At 46.7% G+C, this 14867-nt stretch overlaps 1 protein-coding gene and 1 long non-coding RNA gene across 4 annotated transcripts in view; one reads left to right on the forward strand and one right to left on the reverse strand.

The window, feature by feature from the left end:
- Positions 1-2888, reverse strand: part of ARV1 (ARV1 fatty acid homeostasis modulator) — a 130840-nt gene extending 127952 nt beyond the window's left edge. For all 3 annotated transcript variants that reach the window (XM_085612039.1, XM_085612038.1, XM_085612040.1), the window contains exon 1: positions 2753-2888. In XM_085612039.1, the coding sequence (XP_085468165.1) occupies positions 2753-2842 (90 nt within the window). In that variant the 5' untranslated portion in view covers positions 2843-2888. The remainder of the gene's footprint in view (positions 1-2752) is intronic.
- A 220-nt stretch (positions 2889-3108) lies between these two features.
- On the forward strand, positions 3109-4678 carry LOC146821095 (uncharacterized). Its single transcript, XR_014963093.1, has 2 exons — positions 3109-3455; positions 3917-4678. It is a non-coding gene; the product is annotated as an uncharacterized LOC146821095 (long non-coding RNA).
- The last annotated feature ends 10189 nt before the right edge of the window (positions 4679-14867 follow it).

Below are 14867 nucleotides of genomic sequence, written 5' to 3' on the forward strand. Positions count from 1 at the left end.
CCAAGAGGCACCTCCATCTATGCCTCACACTTAGAACTTGGAATCCCATATATTGAAGACTTAATAAAAATCCAACCTATTTTGCTTTGGAGGCGAGTATGGGTATCAGAAAAAAATAGTCTGACTAAAACCATCTTACGCGACACTATGGATCTGGACCATGCTCACAAAATAGCCTGGCTCTCCTACGTAAGAGACTTTTTCTGCGATCTGGGCCTAGAAAAATATTATCACATGCCGGAAAAAGTGAAGGAAATATCCAAAAAGGAATTGAAACTAGCTGCTTTGAGTCACCTGGAATCCCTTAGACTGACAACAGTGATTGCGAAAAAATCAGCTACTCATGCAATAATGACACAGCAGTCTCTGAAGATCCAGCCATATCTGATCATGGAGCTTACAACTTATGAAAAGATGCTCCTAACAAGGTTCAGAATGAATCTTTTTTTCAGACTAGTTACATTCCCGGAGAAAAACAACTGGAAAACTCAGATGGAACCATGCCCATGTGATGATCTTTCACAACAGTCTAACCTGCATACACTACTGTTCTGCAAATTCTTTCATCCCCATCGAAAAGTTTGGTTATTTCCTTTATTAAAGAAATGGGGCTATAGACAATGTCGTCCAGCTATGCTGGCTCTTCAAACTTTGGACTCTGAATGTACAGTGTATCATGTATTGAATTTTTTAAAGTGTATTATGAGGCACAGAAAAAACTTGTAAAATAGTGAAATCATTTTTTACTTAACTTCTTACATGTTCTTTTTTAACTGTTTTTCTAAACATATTTTTCTTAAAAAATCTTAGTATGAACACTTGTTTGTCATGATATCTTTTATGGTTTTATAATGTCAAAAACCGAATAAAGATTATTATTATTATTATTAAGCCTTGTTACGGAGCTGTGTGAGGCTGGGAGTTTCCCCTCCTTCCACAGTGCTTGTGTTGCATCCTGTAGTTGGCAGTTTGCGTACAACAGTCACACCTCAGTACCCCCAACTCACTCATCTAAACTCAGGCGAGAGGGCAGAGCAGGCCGGTGTGTAGAAGAGCTGTGACATTGATAAGGCACATTATAGCACTGCATCGCAAATAACTTACTGGATGTGATACTTTTGTACAACTGGTATTCTGAACTCACATATTTGAAAGCACTTTCACACGCGCTAATGAACAAAAACGCTTTTGGTGAAATATAATATTTTTCCAAAAGCACACAGTTTAATCGGAGGAGCCACAATTTATCCAGGTTTTCTGGTTTCACTTTGTACAATTCAGTCAGGAAATAGGTATCTATTTGTTTTTCCTTAGGCTAAGGCCTTTTACATGAGCACTAGTTACATTACACAAGCACTGTTTATAGGCATGGGGAAATTAAGTGATGTGCCCATAATCACAGTATGTTGAGCAGATGCCATGAGGGTGGCTGTGGGGTTGGTAGACACTGGCACGGAACAGATTATAATTCTGTAAAAGAAGACCATCCACAGGTAGACCAATACATTTTAAGTGCCCCCAAGAGCGCTCCGGGACCAATCACAGGTGAAGTGGAGGCGAGTAACAAAGTAAAGAAACACAAAATTGAAAGCAATTCAGGACCTGTGCTCACTGCTGTACACAAAGGAGCCACCAGGTGGCCAGAACTTCTCCTGAGAGGGGAGGCTTGCAAAACACATCAATGATGCCTAAAGTAAAAGAAATAAAAGTAAAATAACGCACCAAACAGCTCTAGGCAAAAGGGTTGCAGGAGCGCCTTGTTACACTTGGAACTGCTTTTAATTTCACAGGCACAACACGAATGAGGGTGGGTGGGGGAGTTTATAAAACAGGGAGTGGGCAGGTGGGGGTGGAGAAGGAGGAGACGAAACAGACTGCAGCGGAGAGGAAAAACACAAGCACTTCTGTGGAGTGCTGGAACACAGAGAGAAAAGTAGCTCCAAAAACAAGAGCAGCAAATGGGCACAAGTACTCGGTCCATGCTCCAAGGATAAGGACAGGGCATGACACAGGCATGTCTTCACAAACCGGAATGAAGGAAATGAGAGTGACGCTGCAGCAAGCAAATCAAAATTTGTGGAGGAGCTGTAGGCCCACTATGTGTAAACGACATGTCTCAAAGAGACAGCACATGCGCTGTCTAGCTGAGACCTTAGAATGAGGCTCAGTATTTGTGTAGGATCACACAATTTGATCGCTGTTCAATTCAGCAACTAGAGGGTGTTTTCCCCACTTCAAATGCTAATGAATTCCCTTTAATTCATTTATGATGAGATTAGAGAGTGGGTGACAGACAGATCTACATTTTATTGTTGGCAGTTGTACATTGCACAATCTTTGCCCGCATCCAATCGCTTCATAACTGACACAGACTATATACAAGTGTTTTCCTGTCCAGGGAGATTTATACGGGTTTCCCAGGATGAAGCAATATGTTTGCTTGTGCCAGGAAGGCTTCGCCTGTTGCAAATTGGCCAGCTGGAAAAAGCAACAGGTGATCGCTAAGGGTGCACCTGCTGATGTGTCAGAAGGCTAGCTCCAAGGCCATTCGTGCCCCAACCACTCAAATATTTAGTGCCTCCTACGCTCTTAAGTGTTGTAATTTCGTAACTTAATAATGCCCGCGCCGCTCCCCTAAAGGTGGCTTTAAAGCAGAAACCTAGAGATATTGTTTAAATGGCCATTGTTTGAACGCCCCGGAAGCAGCATCCCAACACACGCATATTCAAGAAAGACCCGGAAGTGAACTCACGCATATGGTAAGCTTCAGTACTCCGCGGTTGTAGTCTCTGTACAGTTCCCCGGCTAGCTGGCTGCATTCGATACACCGATATGCCTCCATTGTACTCCACGTTTAGGGAGTGGTACCTTTTCCAGTACCGGGACAGTTGGCATTAATGTGGGAAACAGCGATGAAGGGTTGATGTAGGACAGAATTCAAGCGCTCGCCATTTCTATCGAACTGTCATCCGCTTCCGTGCTTGTTAGTCAAAGAAACAGAAAGAGGACAAATGGATACATTGTGTACTACCTTAAACCTCCGAAATTGATACCGCGTTTTATTTTGGGCATATTTTAATATATTTTACTTTTAAAAAATGATCCACGATTGACGATAAATATAACGTCAATCGTTTTACTTTTTTGATCAGTGGATGCGAAACATACATTTTCACTTAATGTCTTTTACAAACATAACTTGTCTTGTGATTTATTGCTGTCTCATATTGCAGTTAGTGAATTTTTTGTCGTTCTAAAATGTTTGGTGTTTTCAGTGAGGCGACGCTTCTTATACGAGACTACAGCTCGGACGTATTAAATGTATATGATACGTTTTCGCCACCTAGTGACCGTAATCAAAACTGCAAGCAGCAGTTTTCATCATTTGTCTGATTGAAGGGCTCTTTTACGTGCTCATCTTCTGCACGGTAGCTGCCTCAAGAAATCGTGCAAAGGTGAATAAAGAACGTACACCAAAATTAAATAAATGATGGTGATGGAGCGGGTAGTGAAAAATGTTGTATACCTACTCCATTCTGCATGAAAATACTAATGATATAATCTATTAATTATAATATTAATCGAGTGCTGCATGTGTACTAATCAACATTATTACATTTTATTTCTATAATAAAATCAGAATTACACGTGGGATTTGCATTTTGCATGGCTAAATAATCATTGTAACTAAAATCCGTACGCATATTAACAATAGTATGTGTGATAATAGAATACTGCATGATATATGTTGCTTTTGTAATGTTGCCCAGGAGGCGGACCGAAAAGGTGAATATAATTGCTTTGAATGTTGCTATACGCTAGATAAATACAAGCACATTGAGGGATTAGTAAGGGGTTAACATTAGATTTATTATTTCTATGCATTAATTACTCTTTTGTGTTTGTTTCGCTTAAGTTGGCATTTGGGCCTAAAATCCAAGATGGCCGCTAACTCCAAACGTCGAAGTGGCCACTGTCCCATGAGGTGCGGAGTGAACTGTGCAGATGCGACAAAAGTCTTCTAAACCTCGTCATGACCTTTGTTCACCCTGTACCCGAACAAGGACAGATGGGATGACTGCCAAGACGCGAGAACAATCAACCGTACGAAAAAAAACGTAACAAGCCGACTTTTCGTCTAACTTATGACCTCACCCCTCGAACTGAACTGGGAGACCAAAACTTACATCAGACGATCTCAACCAGCCAATCACGACTGTTCTAAAATATAAAAATGTATCTTCTTCACTTTTTTGTATTATAAAAGAAGTGGTAGAATAGAGAGGGAGGCTCATTCGCGTTGCTTCGCTTCGAACTTGCTTTTGGATCACGTCGCTTTGCGTTGCCTGAAACTTTGAGGGTCTGGATGCTGCCCGATATCTGATGACTGCGAACTTTTCCGAAATCTACGGGCAATGATAGCTGCTTGCACGTATCTGGTCCTATGCCGATCTTTGGGACTGTAATGTGCTAAGCAAAGAACTTTGAGCTTTGGCCTGTTTCCGGACAATTCACGACAAAAATTATGCAGAGCCAATGAATTAGAGGACTCCAATTAGCCAGATTAGGTAAATATGATGTTCCGCGATTTACTCAAATTTTGATATAAAACTTTCTAAACTTTGATGAGACAAATGCGAATTTAAATGAAATTCTAGATAAACAATTATTGATTAACGAGAAATTATGAGTTGTGGGTTTCTTTAAGGGATAGATTCTGAAGTCTTAAAATGTGTTTTAGCTGGTTCTAAATCACCATCAACCAATCCAACTAATTTGGTTCATTGACCGAAGTGGGAGGAGTCCCTTGATGTTTTAGGATTAAGGATCTGTAGGTGATAGGGCGTAAATGTATATTTTGTAAATAACTTTTCCTTCCCTATAGGTTATAAGGTGTTCCCCTCACATGTCCGGCGCTTGAATTCTTATCCCTCCTGTGTGTGCAGACCGGTGTGGAAGCAACGTGTGAGTGTTGGTGTTATGGGCCCCACCAATGACTGCATGTGTGAATGAGCTAGTGTGACGTTGGGTCTGTGACTCAGGGAGGATACCGGTACGGGGTGTTTCCCCGTTGCCAGGGATTTTGCGCTGGATCAGTTTTTCTGGTAGCAAGATGATGGTTTTTATTGCTTGTAAATTGCTTATTGATTATTGATTGGTATTGGTTTATGTATTAACACTCTATGTTGAGTTGTGTCGAGTTCTATGTTGTTTTACAGCTTCTGGGATGTAGGAAGTCGGAAGTTTGTAACGGTTCCGTAGTAGAGCAGAGGTAAGCGCTGCTCTCGGGAAAGACGGAATTGTTGTTGCCCTGTAGGTACACAGGGAAAACGTGTGACGATTGGAGTTGCACGACGCATTGTCTGGGTTTGATTCGGTAACATCGTCGTGTGTTGCTTTTAGAAACATTTTCTGTATGAGAGAAGTGTATGGTAGCGAAGGTCACCTGTGAAATTCTGGTCTTAGGTACCAGGAGTCCAGAAGGTACTCTGATTACGCTTATCACTGGAAAGGTAATAGGTGTTCTCTAAGCTTCCTAGAAGGATAAAGTAGAGGGAAGTGCTACTTTATTAACGAGTGTTATAATTCTGTAGTAGAGCAGAGGTAAGCGCTGTTCTCGGGAAAGACAGAATTCTGTGTGAATGTACTAAATTTTCGTATGAAAGTACGTGAATGAGAAGGCATTCAGGTTAATTGTGAAACTCTGGTTTTATTCCTCAGGAGCATTGGGTCTCCAACTAGGTGTCTTAATTCTGGGGAATTGGTTAGCTAATGGTTAGGTAGAGGGATGTGCTACTTTATCAACGGAAGTAACGATTCCGTAGTAGGGCAGAGGTAAGCGCTGCTCTCGGGAAAGACGGAATACTTGTGAGAAAGGTCATTAACTATTCTTGATTAGCGAACCAGATAATGGTGGCATTTTTATGTTGTTACTAACAGATTTGTAAGTCAAAAGAACGTAAGAAAAATTTACCGATAAGTTTTGTAAAGGAGGGGTCAGCAGGAGCAGGAGTAGGAGCCGCAACAGCAAGAAAGGCTGACGTCAGAAAGGCTGCGCTAGGATTGGCTAGCCGTAAGAGACATAGACGCTCCCGATTGGTGTGTTAGTGTACGCCGCGCTAGAATTGGAGAATTACAGGGTGACGTAGACGCTCCAGGACTGGTGTGTTAGTGTGAGTCGCGCTGGGATTGGAGAGTTGCAGAAGTGACATAGACGCTCGGGATTGGTGCGTTAGTGTGAGTCGTGCTACGATTGAATAAAACAACAGAATAGTCGTAGGAGAAATCTAGCGATACACAGAATAGACAAAATGATGTATTACAATCCACCAGAAAAAGAGAAAAAGTCCTGGTTTGGAAAAATCAAGAGTTTATTTAAAAAGGACAAACCGATTGTGACTAGAGAGGGACAGTTGCTTCCTCAACCAAAATCACCTGCATCCTTTATGGTTGCGAAATACGGATATCATACTTGTATTTGGTTGGACAATTGGGCAAAGTATACAAAAGATAATGGAGTTTTGGCATTTCCAGAACATGGTTCATTTAGTTTAGCGGTTTTGAGAAATTTGAGAGAAAGAATGATGAATCTAGAACCGAGACCAACACAGTTTGAGGCATTGACAGAATGGGAAGACGAGATGCATGACAGAGAGAGACAGAGAAGTGGCGGAAGATATAGGTACATGTTTGGTAGATCCTATGGACAGGAGAGTCATGGTGACAGAATGAGGAGATGGCGAAGTGCAAATGTGGCTGATGGTTTGTTTCCTGTGAGTCATGCTGAAGAAATTAGTGGAAGAAAATGTACAGAAAAGAGACCTAATTTAGAATCAGGAGGGTATGGAGTGCATGAATCGGAGGATGATGTTCTTGACGACAAGTTTTATAAAAATCCACCTCCGTATCAACCAGATTCCAATATGCTGATACCAAGTGGCCCAATGAGAGAGACTTTGCGAAACATAAAAGTTGAACCAGTATCACAAGAAATAGGGAGAAATGATTCTGTCAAAGAGACAGAGAAAAGACCGAACGATAAAAAGAGTAATGAAAATTCGGCAGAATTAGCGAAAACAACATTAGAATTGACTGAAAAGATTAGGGAATTGAATAAAAACTTAGAAGCCGTAACTGTTCATGTAACTATAGGTCCTGTAATACCTATTTTTGATAAACAAAAAGATAATGAGCATTGTCTAATGGTCCCTTATAACAGTAATAAACAGACTGAGATGCGAAGACAGAGTTTGGACGAGAACCCATGGAGACAAACGACAAATATAACAGAACAAAGTACGCCTAAAAACTTGGCGGTAAATCAAAATTTAGTAGACAGACTGATAATGACTAAAGGATCTGTATCAGAAACTCCAAGAGACCTAGAACGAGGTAATGAGGAAAAACCAGTGATACCTACTTCAGAAGAATTAAGTGAATGGTTGAGGAGTTTACAGAGAAAATAAAGAGAATCCCAATCTATAGATGTGGCCAAATTAAGGATGGTTTTGGAAGAATTAATAGTAGGGACTATCCCCACAGAGAAGCTAAAAAACAATCAGGATGAAGAATTATTATTTCTATGCAAAAGCATAACTTGGAGAGAGCAAAATCTACATGAAAGACTAGAAGAAGTGGCAAATGAAATGGGTATAGACATGCAAAGAGTAAAAGCTTTACAAAAACCCTACAGAGTAGATTTCTCGGAAAAAGATATTGAAAATCTGAACACCACAGGAAGAATAACTCAGATTAAAGACATAATCATATTGTTGAGAAAATGGGGAGATGTAGATAAATGGAAAAGTAGATGGTTTAGAAAATGAGATGATGCCACAGATAAAACATTTGCAGCTTTCCCCGTAAGAGAAAAAGAAAAGGCAGTGACAGAATGTCCCATGAGAGAAATTCCGGGAGGAGGATATGTACATGTTCCTTGGACTAGGCAAGATATTTTTATAATTTACGAATGATTTCCTTCGACTATGCGAAAAGCCAGTCGAGTGGTATAGGCAAGTGGATAGGTTTGTAAAATTATCAAAAGTTTTGTGGATTGATCTAAATAGTCTATTTGACATAATAGTACCAGCAGATCTATGGACAGTGTAAACTAATGATAAATTGGCTTACACAAGAATACCCTAGGGATCCAAAAACAGGAGCCCCTGACCCTGAAGTGATGAAAAAATATGAACAAGTAATAGTTTTCCTGAAAAATAAGGTACCTCCTAAAGAAACCGATTGGGTAAAAATTGACTGAATTCATCAAGAGACTAAAGAGTCAGTACACGCATACTATGAGAGGTTAATTCTAGTCTTTAAGCAGGTTAGTGGTGATGAAAATTTAAGTGAGAAGGATCTAAGTCATTTTGTATACAGATTTGTATATGGCCTACGTCCAGAAATCAGTGAAATGATTAAACAGTGTTAGAAATGGGATTTCTGGTTGGCTAAGGCTTGCGCCAAAGTCAGGCAGAAACCACCACTCTAGTCAGGGCAAGGAAGTTACACGCCAAAGATAACCCCTGCTCACCCCCTTGGTAGCTTGGCACGAGCAGTCAGGCTTATCTCTGAGGCGATGTGTAAAGCGTTTGCGCGCGCACCCAGCAACAACACCCAAGGCCCACCACAAAGGAAACTCCACACAAGGTATTCTATAAAAATAGCCTTTGTATTATACACAACACATTAGATAAAAACACACACTCTACAATGTGCCAACAGGCACGGGCAGAATTTACAAGGGATTATATATACAGGGGACAGGGCCACCTGGACCACTGTCAGGAATTAGCACTTTTTAGAACATAGGAATAATACTGTAGTACAAAATAACATATGTAGCACACAACCAGTAACTACTGGTATCAGGTAAGTACCACCTACGCAACCCTAACCACCTTAGGAAAATATTGCGCAGGGAATCAGGACCTCACTAGCACCACCTGTACTAGGGAGAAAACAACCACCTAAGTATTACTATACCTGTAGGGGTCTAAGCACATAAACACATGATGCATAACATTCAGAGGTGTAAAGCAAAGCACATGACGCAAAAACACATTCAGAGGTGCAGAACAGGTACAATGGCGCCAAAACTCACATTAGCCACTACCTGTGGCAGTCCCAGGCCAACTGGCCGTGAAGGGGCAAGGGCGCCCGGTGTCCAAATGTTAGGGCAAGGCTGCGCAAGCTGCGCCAGCCAACACACAGAGGCCACAACCTAAACGTTGCAGCTGCCCACTAAGTGCTGGGCAGCTGTAGGACAAGGATGGGGCCAACACTGGAGCCTCCCAGGGCTCTGAAACAAATGAAATGCCCCCTAGAGCCTCGCAGGCTCTAAATAATACTGTGCTCTTCGTTGGAGCCTCGTGGGCGCAAGGGAAAATATTGGCCCCGTCGTTGGAGCCTCTCAGGGGCTCGAGAACGTAATGCTGCGACGTGGGAGTCCCTCTGGACTCTACCAAAACAAGGTGCCCTGTTGGAGCCTCACAGGGCTCGTGCTCTTAATAAAAATGCCCCCAAGAACGTGTGAGCCTCACTGGGCTCGTGCAACAAATAATGCCCCCGTCGAGCCTTCAAGGCTCTCAATGAGAATGCTCCTGCCGTTTAGAGTGGCCCCGGCGGGCCGAGCAGCAGGACAAGCACGGGGCGCTGCAGAGGAGGTGGGGACCCCCTCTCTGGGGCCCTTGCCACTAAAATCACCCCCACACTCAGAGCCTCACTCACCGGGACTCCGGCGACGCTTCTCGTGGAGCCTCCGAGGCTCCAGGCTCACTGGACGCGTCGGGGTCAGGGCGGCCGGCACTAGAGAGCTCCCGCTCCTCGGGGGCTCTCTCTCTCTTCAGGGCCCCGGGGCGCAGGGTAGGCTCCTGCCTGCTCCGGGGTTTGCAATGCAACGCGAGTCCTCGGTGGGAGGCGGGGTAGGCTCCCGCCCTCCTACTTCCGGTCCTGGGTGTCCCGGAGGCCCGCCCTTGTCCTGCCTGACTTCCTGGCTGTCCCGGCCCGGGCTGCAGCGGTGATTTTCGTCGTCTCCACAGCGGTGATGAGGGGTGGGCTCCCTCGAATTATAAATCGGGCCAAAACGACACAGATGCAGGGTGGGCACCTGCTAGTTCCCAATAAAACAACAATCGAGGTGGGCACTCGATATCGGCAATGTCCCTGGCAGGGTGGGCACCTGCCAGGGGACTTCAGGCTCGGCAGAGACGGGGCAGACGCCGGGTGGGCACCGGCTTTTTAGAAATAAAAGCGCTCCTGAGCGCTAAAGGAAAAGGAAAGCGCTTCCAGGCGCTAGAGGTGAAAAATAAAGCGCTCCCAGCGCTTCAGGGCACCCAATCAGCAAAAGTCCAGGCAAGTTCTCCCCTGCATGCAGCAGGGCAGTGGTGGGGGGCAAGGCTGGACCCAGAGCCAGCTCACTGGGCCTCCAGGCAGGGAGGTAGTCCAGGTGGCGGTCCTCTGGTCCAGCAGCAGCAGCAGCCCCCCTCAGGCAGGATCCTGGCAAAGAACAGTTTCTGTGGGGACACAGCCCCATTTTTATACAGGCAAACCCTTTGTTCTGGGTTCAGGGTGAGGGGGAAAACCAGTCGCAGCTGGTTGGGGAGCACCCTTGATGTGCTCAGCCCCTCACTCTATTCACTGGCAGGGCTAGGGTCGTCAGTCGCACCACAGGGGGCGGGGCCAGCATTGTGTTTGGAAAACCCTGTCCTATTCAGGACCCAGGTGGACTCCTCCCACCCATCTAGCTGCTGATCTCCCCATTCACCACTGGGTGACTCATCCTGACACTGGGGAATCCCTAGCCCGTCACATGACACGACCAGCCAATCACGCGACAGACACACCGCACACAGAAGTGCCCACTTCTAGAAGTGGCACTTCCACACTAGGTACATGCACGCCGCACACATCATCGCGCAGCATTCACTCCCACGAGTCCGCACATACCAAACTCGGGCCTGCACACCCCACGCATCAGGAACTACTAGGGACACATACATTCCCCATGCATTCCTATGGGAGGGCAGGCCTATCTCACCACATGCACTCAGAGCACGCACGCACTTTACCCTGGGACACAGGGAAAGTGCGCAGAGACCAAACAATCACCATACCAAGTCACCAATAAAAAGCCAAAAAGTCCAGGGGTGAACCTGCCAGAAGGGCCAAGTCCAACACAACCCCCTTCCAGCCAAAACGCAGGGCAGACCAATCACCACCGTGATGGACTTCCCTGCTTGGGGCGATAGAACACGGACGCGGGCCCGCAACTGCATGGACACCCTCCGGTTCTACGCCACGGTGAACCCATGGAATTCTTTTTAACACCACTGTCTGGACCAACTGGGCTACCCCACTGGTACTCCCAAGCTGTCCGCGGCCAAGACCAGGCCCTAGGCCACCCAGGTGCCACTGGTCTTTGCCTAACCACAGAGTGGGGGGTAGTAACCCCTGGCACATAGCGGCCATTCTCCACTCTTCCTCTCTGAAAGACAGGACTAGACTGCCACTGGTTCTCCCGCCTAGGGTCTACACCCTCAGGCGGACCAGGAGTCTCAGGGAAAGCTCTCCTCCCCCTACCTCTTCTCCTAGGGTTCCTCCTCCTCTGGCGAGGGGTACACCTAGAACGCCATCCCAACCCAGGGTTTAACCCCTCAGGTTGTACCGGGGGCAGAGGTGGGCTCTCCCACCCTCTGCACCCCCTTCCAGAACCCTGCTCCCTACCAACTGGGGCGGTACCTCTGGAAGAAGAACTGGTCGGGACGCTGGTTACAGACGTCCCACCCTTCAGGTCAGGCTGATCCCGAACCTGGCCTTCCAACCTCCGGCCTAGAACCTTTGGTGGAATAATTGCCTGGCACTCCAGGACTTCTGGGGATTTCCACTCCATCCCCCTGAGGCTATCAAAGGACACATACGTCAAGCGACTGTCTGTCTGGCGCTGATCTCCCGTCCCCTGTCCACCTGACAGTGCGCGGAGATCCCCCAGAACAGAAGTGGTGCCACCCTGGTCACTACACGGGATCCTAGCCCAACTGGGTAGTCCCTGACCCACAGGCTCTTCCACTGGGAAACTCATCCCCCAATCACTCCTCACACTGGACTCCTGTACCCTCCCTACCGGAGCGGTACTGCCAGACTCTAGAACCACAGGAGCCCTGGTTACAGGTGCTCCAGGTCCTCTACTCACCAGGAGATCTCCCTCAAATGGGCTAACAGGACAGCCTAGGTCCCCAACTTGGTGTTCCCTCATGGAACCATCCAAGTCCTGAGGCAGGGTTTCGTACGTCAGGGGACCCTCGGTCACCCTCTCACTCCTGCTCCACTGAGCCAGGCAGTGAGCCCCTACACCCTCCTCGCTATCCTGGGACCTAGCTGGGCTACACTGAGCCTCTTCCACCACGCTGGGCTGGAAGATACCTGACCCACTACTTTTGGAGTCACTCCCTAATGACTCTAGAGAACCTCTAGCCCTTTCCCAGCGCTCTGCTTCTTCCGCAAGCTCAAGGGGCTCAGACAATCCACACCCCAACAGGTGTTGGCGCAACCCTGGCACACAACAACTGAGCAGGTGTTCTTTGAGAACCAGATTACACAGTATGTCAAAATCACTTGCTGTGGAAATCCAATCAAACATTGCATCCTCACATCCATCCACAAACTCCTCCCAAGTCTGGTGAGACAGTTTCCTACTGCCCCTGAATTTCAACCTTAACTCCTCCTCCTGGGGAACAGGTACCAGACTGGGGGAACTGGGATTTGGATTTCCTACACTGGAATCTACATCGCTACTACCACTGGACTCAACCCTCCCTGGGGAGCCCAGAAAATTAAAACTGCGCGCAGGGGGTAGTCTACCCTCCAGAGCTACTTTGCCTCTGGTGGAGGCCCTCTCAGCCTCCTCTACCCTCTCCCGCGCCAAGACCCACTCAGTCTCTCGCTGTTGCTTCCTGGCCTCCAGCTGCGCCATAGCCTGAGCATGCTCTAACCTGAGCTTCTCTAACGCCAGCTGGTGCTCCCTTTCTTTCCTCCTATCTTCCCACTCCTCTGGGGACAGGGAAAGGGATGAGGCGCTGCCTCCTACGCTGGACCCAGCAAGGGACGCCCTACCTATGGGGTCCTCACTCTCTACTGGCGTCCAGGTATTGTCATCCTCTACCTCCTCTTCTGACTCTTCCTCTGTACAGTACCTTTCTAACTCCTGCCTCTGGCGCCAAGCTAGCTCATAGGGATCACAAGCAGGCTCCATTCTGGCGGACGTTATGGTAACAATTATACAGGGAACCTAGGGGTCTGAGTTTCACACAGGAGCACACAATTCACAAAAAGATTCAGCAAGCTCTCTAACCCAGAGAACTCACACTCACTTGCCTAGTGCCACACACCATTCATCCACACACACAACCCTCCCCTCGGACTGGTAAGGCAGTTTCTACCACCCCTGATTCCTCAACCTGACCACCACGTGACACAGGTACCAACTCTGGGCGCAGGGCGGGGGACAATGTACAGGACACTATTACGCTGCCACCACTGGATCCCACCCTCTGGTGAATCCAGAAACACAATGCACTAAGGGGGATGATCTACCCTCCCGAGCTAGGGACACCTAACTCACAGTGCACAAAAACACATTTCCAAAGAAATGACAATTAAAAACAATTTTAAAACAATAATCCCTATACCATGTGATTTATCTAAATGCAGAGTTTTGTAGTGCGGCCAGTTGCTGCTGCGGTACAGCGCAAACGCAAGTCCAAATCCCACCGCTGATCACCAATGTTAGAAATGGGATTTCTGGTTGGCTAAGGCTTGCGCCAAAGTCAGGCAGAAACCACCACTCTAGTCAGGGCAAGGAAGTTACACGCCAAAGATAACCCCTGCTCACCCCCTTGGTAGCTTGGCACGAGCAGTCAGGCTTATCTCTGAGGCGATGTGTAAAGCGTTTGCGCGCGCACCCAGCAACAACACCCAAGGCCCACCACAAAGGAAACTCCACACAAGGTATTCTATAAAAATAGCCTTTGTATTATACACAACACATTAGATAAAAACACACACTCTACAATGTGCCAACAGGCACGGGCAGAATTTACAAGGGATTATATATACAGGGGACAGGGCCACCTGGACCACTGTCAGGAATTAGCACTTTTTAGAACATAGGAATAATACTGTAGTACAAAATAACATATGTAGCACACAACCAGTAACTACTGGTATCAGGTAAGTACCACCTACGCAACCCTAACCACCTTAGGAAAATATTGCGCAGGGAATCAGGACCTCACTAGCACCACCTGTACTAGGGAGAAAACAACCACCTAAGTATTACTATACCTGTAGGGGTCTAAGCACATAAACACATGATGCATAACATTCAGAGGTGTAAAGCAAAGCACATGACGCAAAAACACATTCAGAGGTGCAGAACAGGTACAATGGCGCCAAAACTCACATTAGCCACTACCTGTGGCAGTCCCAGGCCAACTGGCCGTGAAGGGGCAAGGGCGCCCGGTGTCCAAATGTTAGGGCAAGGCTGCGCAAGCTGCGCCAGCCAACACACAGAGGCCACAACCTAAACGTTGCAGCTGCCCACTAAGTGCTGGGCAGCTGTAGGACAAGGATGGGGCCAACACTGGAGCCTCCCAGGGCTCTGAAACAAATGAAATGCCCCCTAGAGCCTCGCAGGCTCTAAATAATACTGTGCTCTTCGTTGGAGCCTCGTGGGCGCAAGGGAAAATATTGGCCCCGTCGTTGGAGCCTCTCAGGGGCTCGAGAACGTAATGCTGCGACGTGGGAGTCCCTCTGGACTCTACCAAAACAAGGTGCCCTGTTGGAGCCTCACAGGGCTCGTGCTCTTAATA

This window comes from Triturus cristatus, chromosome 6 (assembly GCF_964204655.1).
Source record: "Triturus cristatus chromosome 6, aTriCri1.1, whole genome shotgun sequence".
NCBI lineage: Eukaryota > Metazoa > Chordata > Amphibia > Caudata > Salamandridae > Triturus > Triturus cristatus.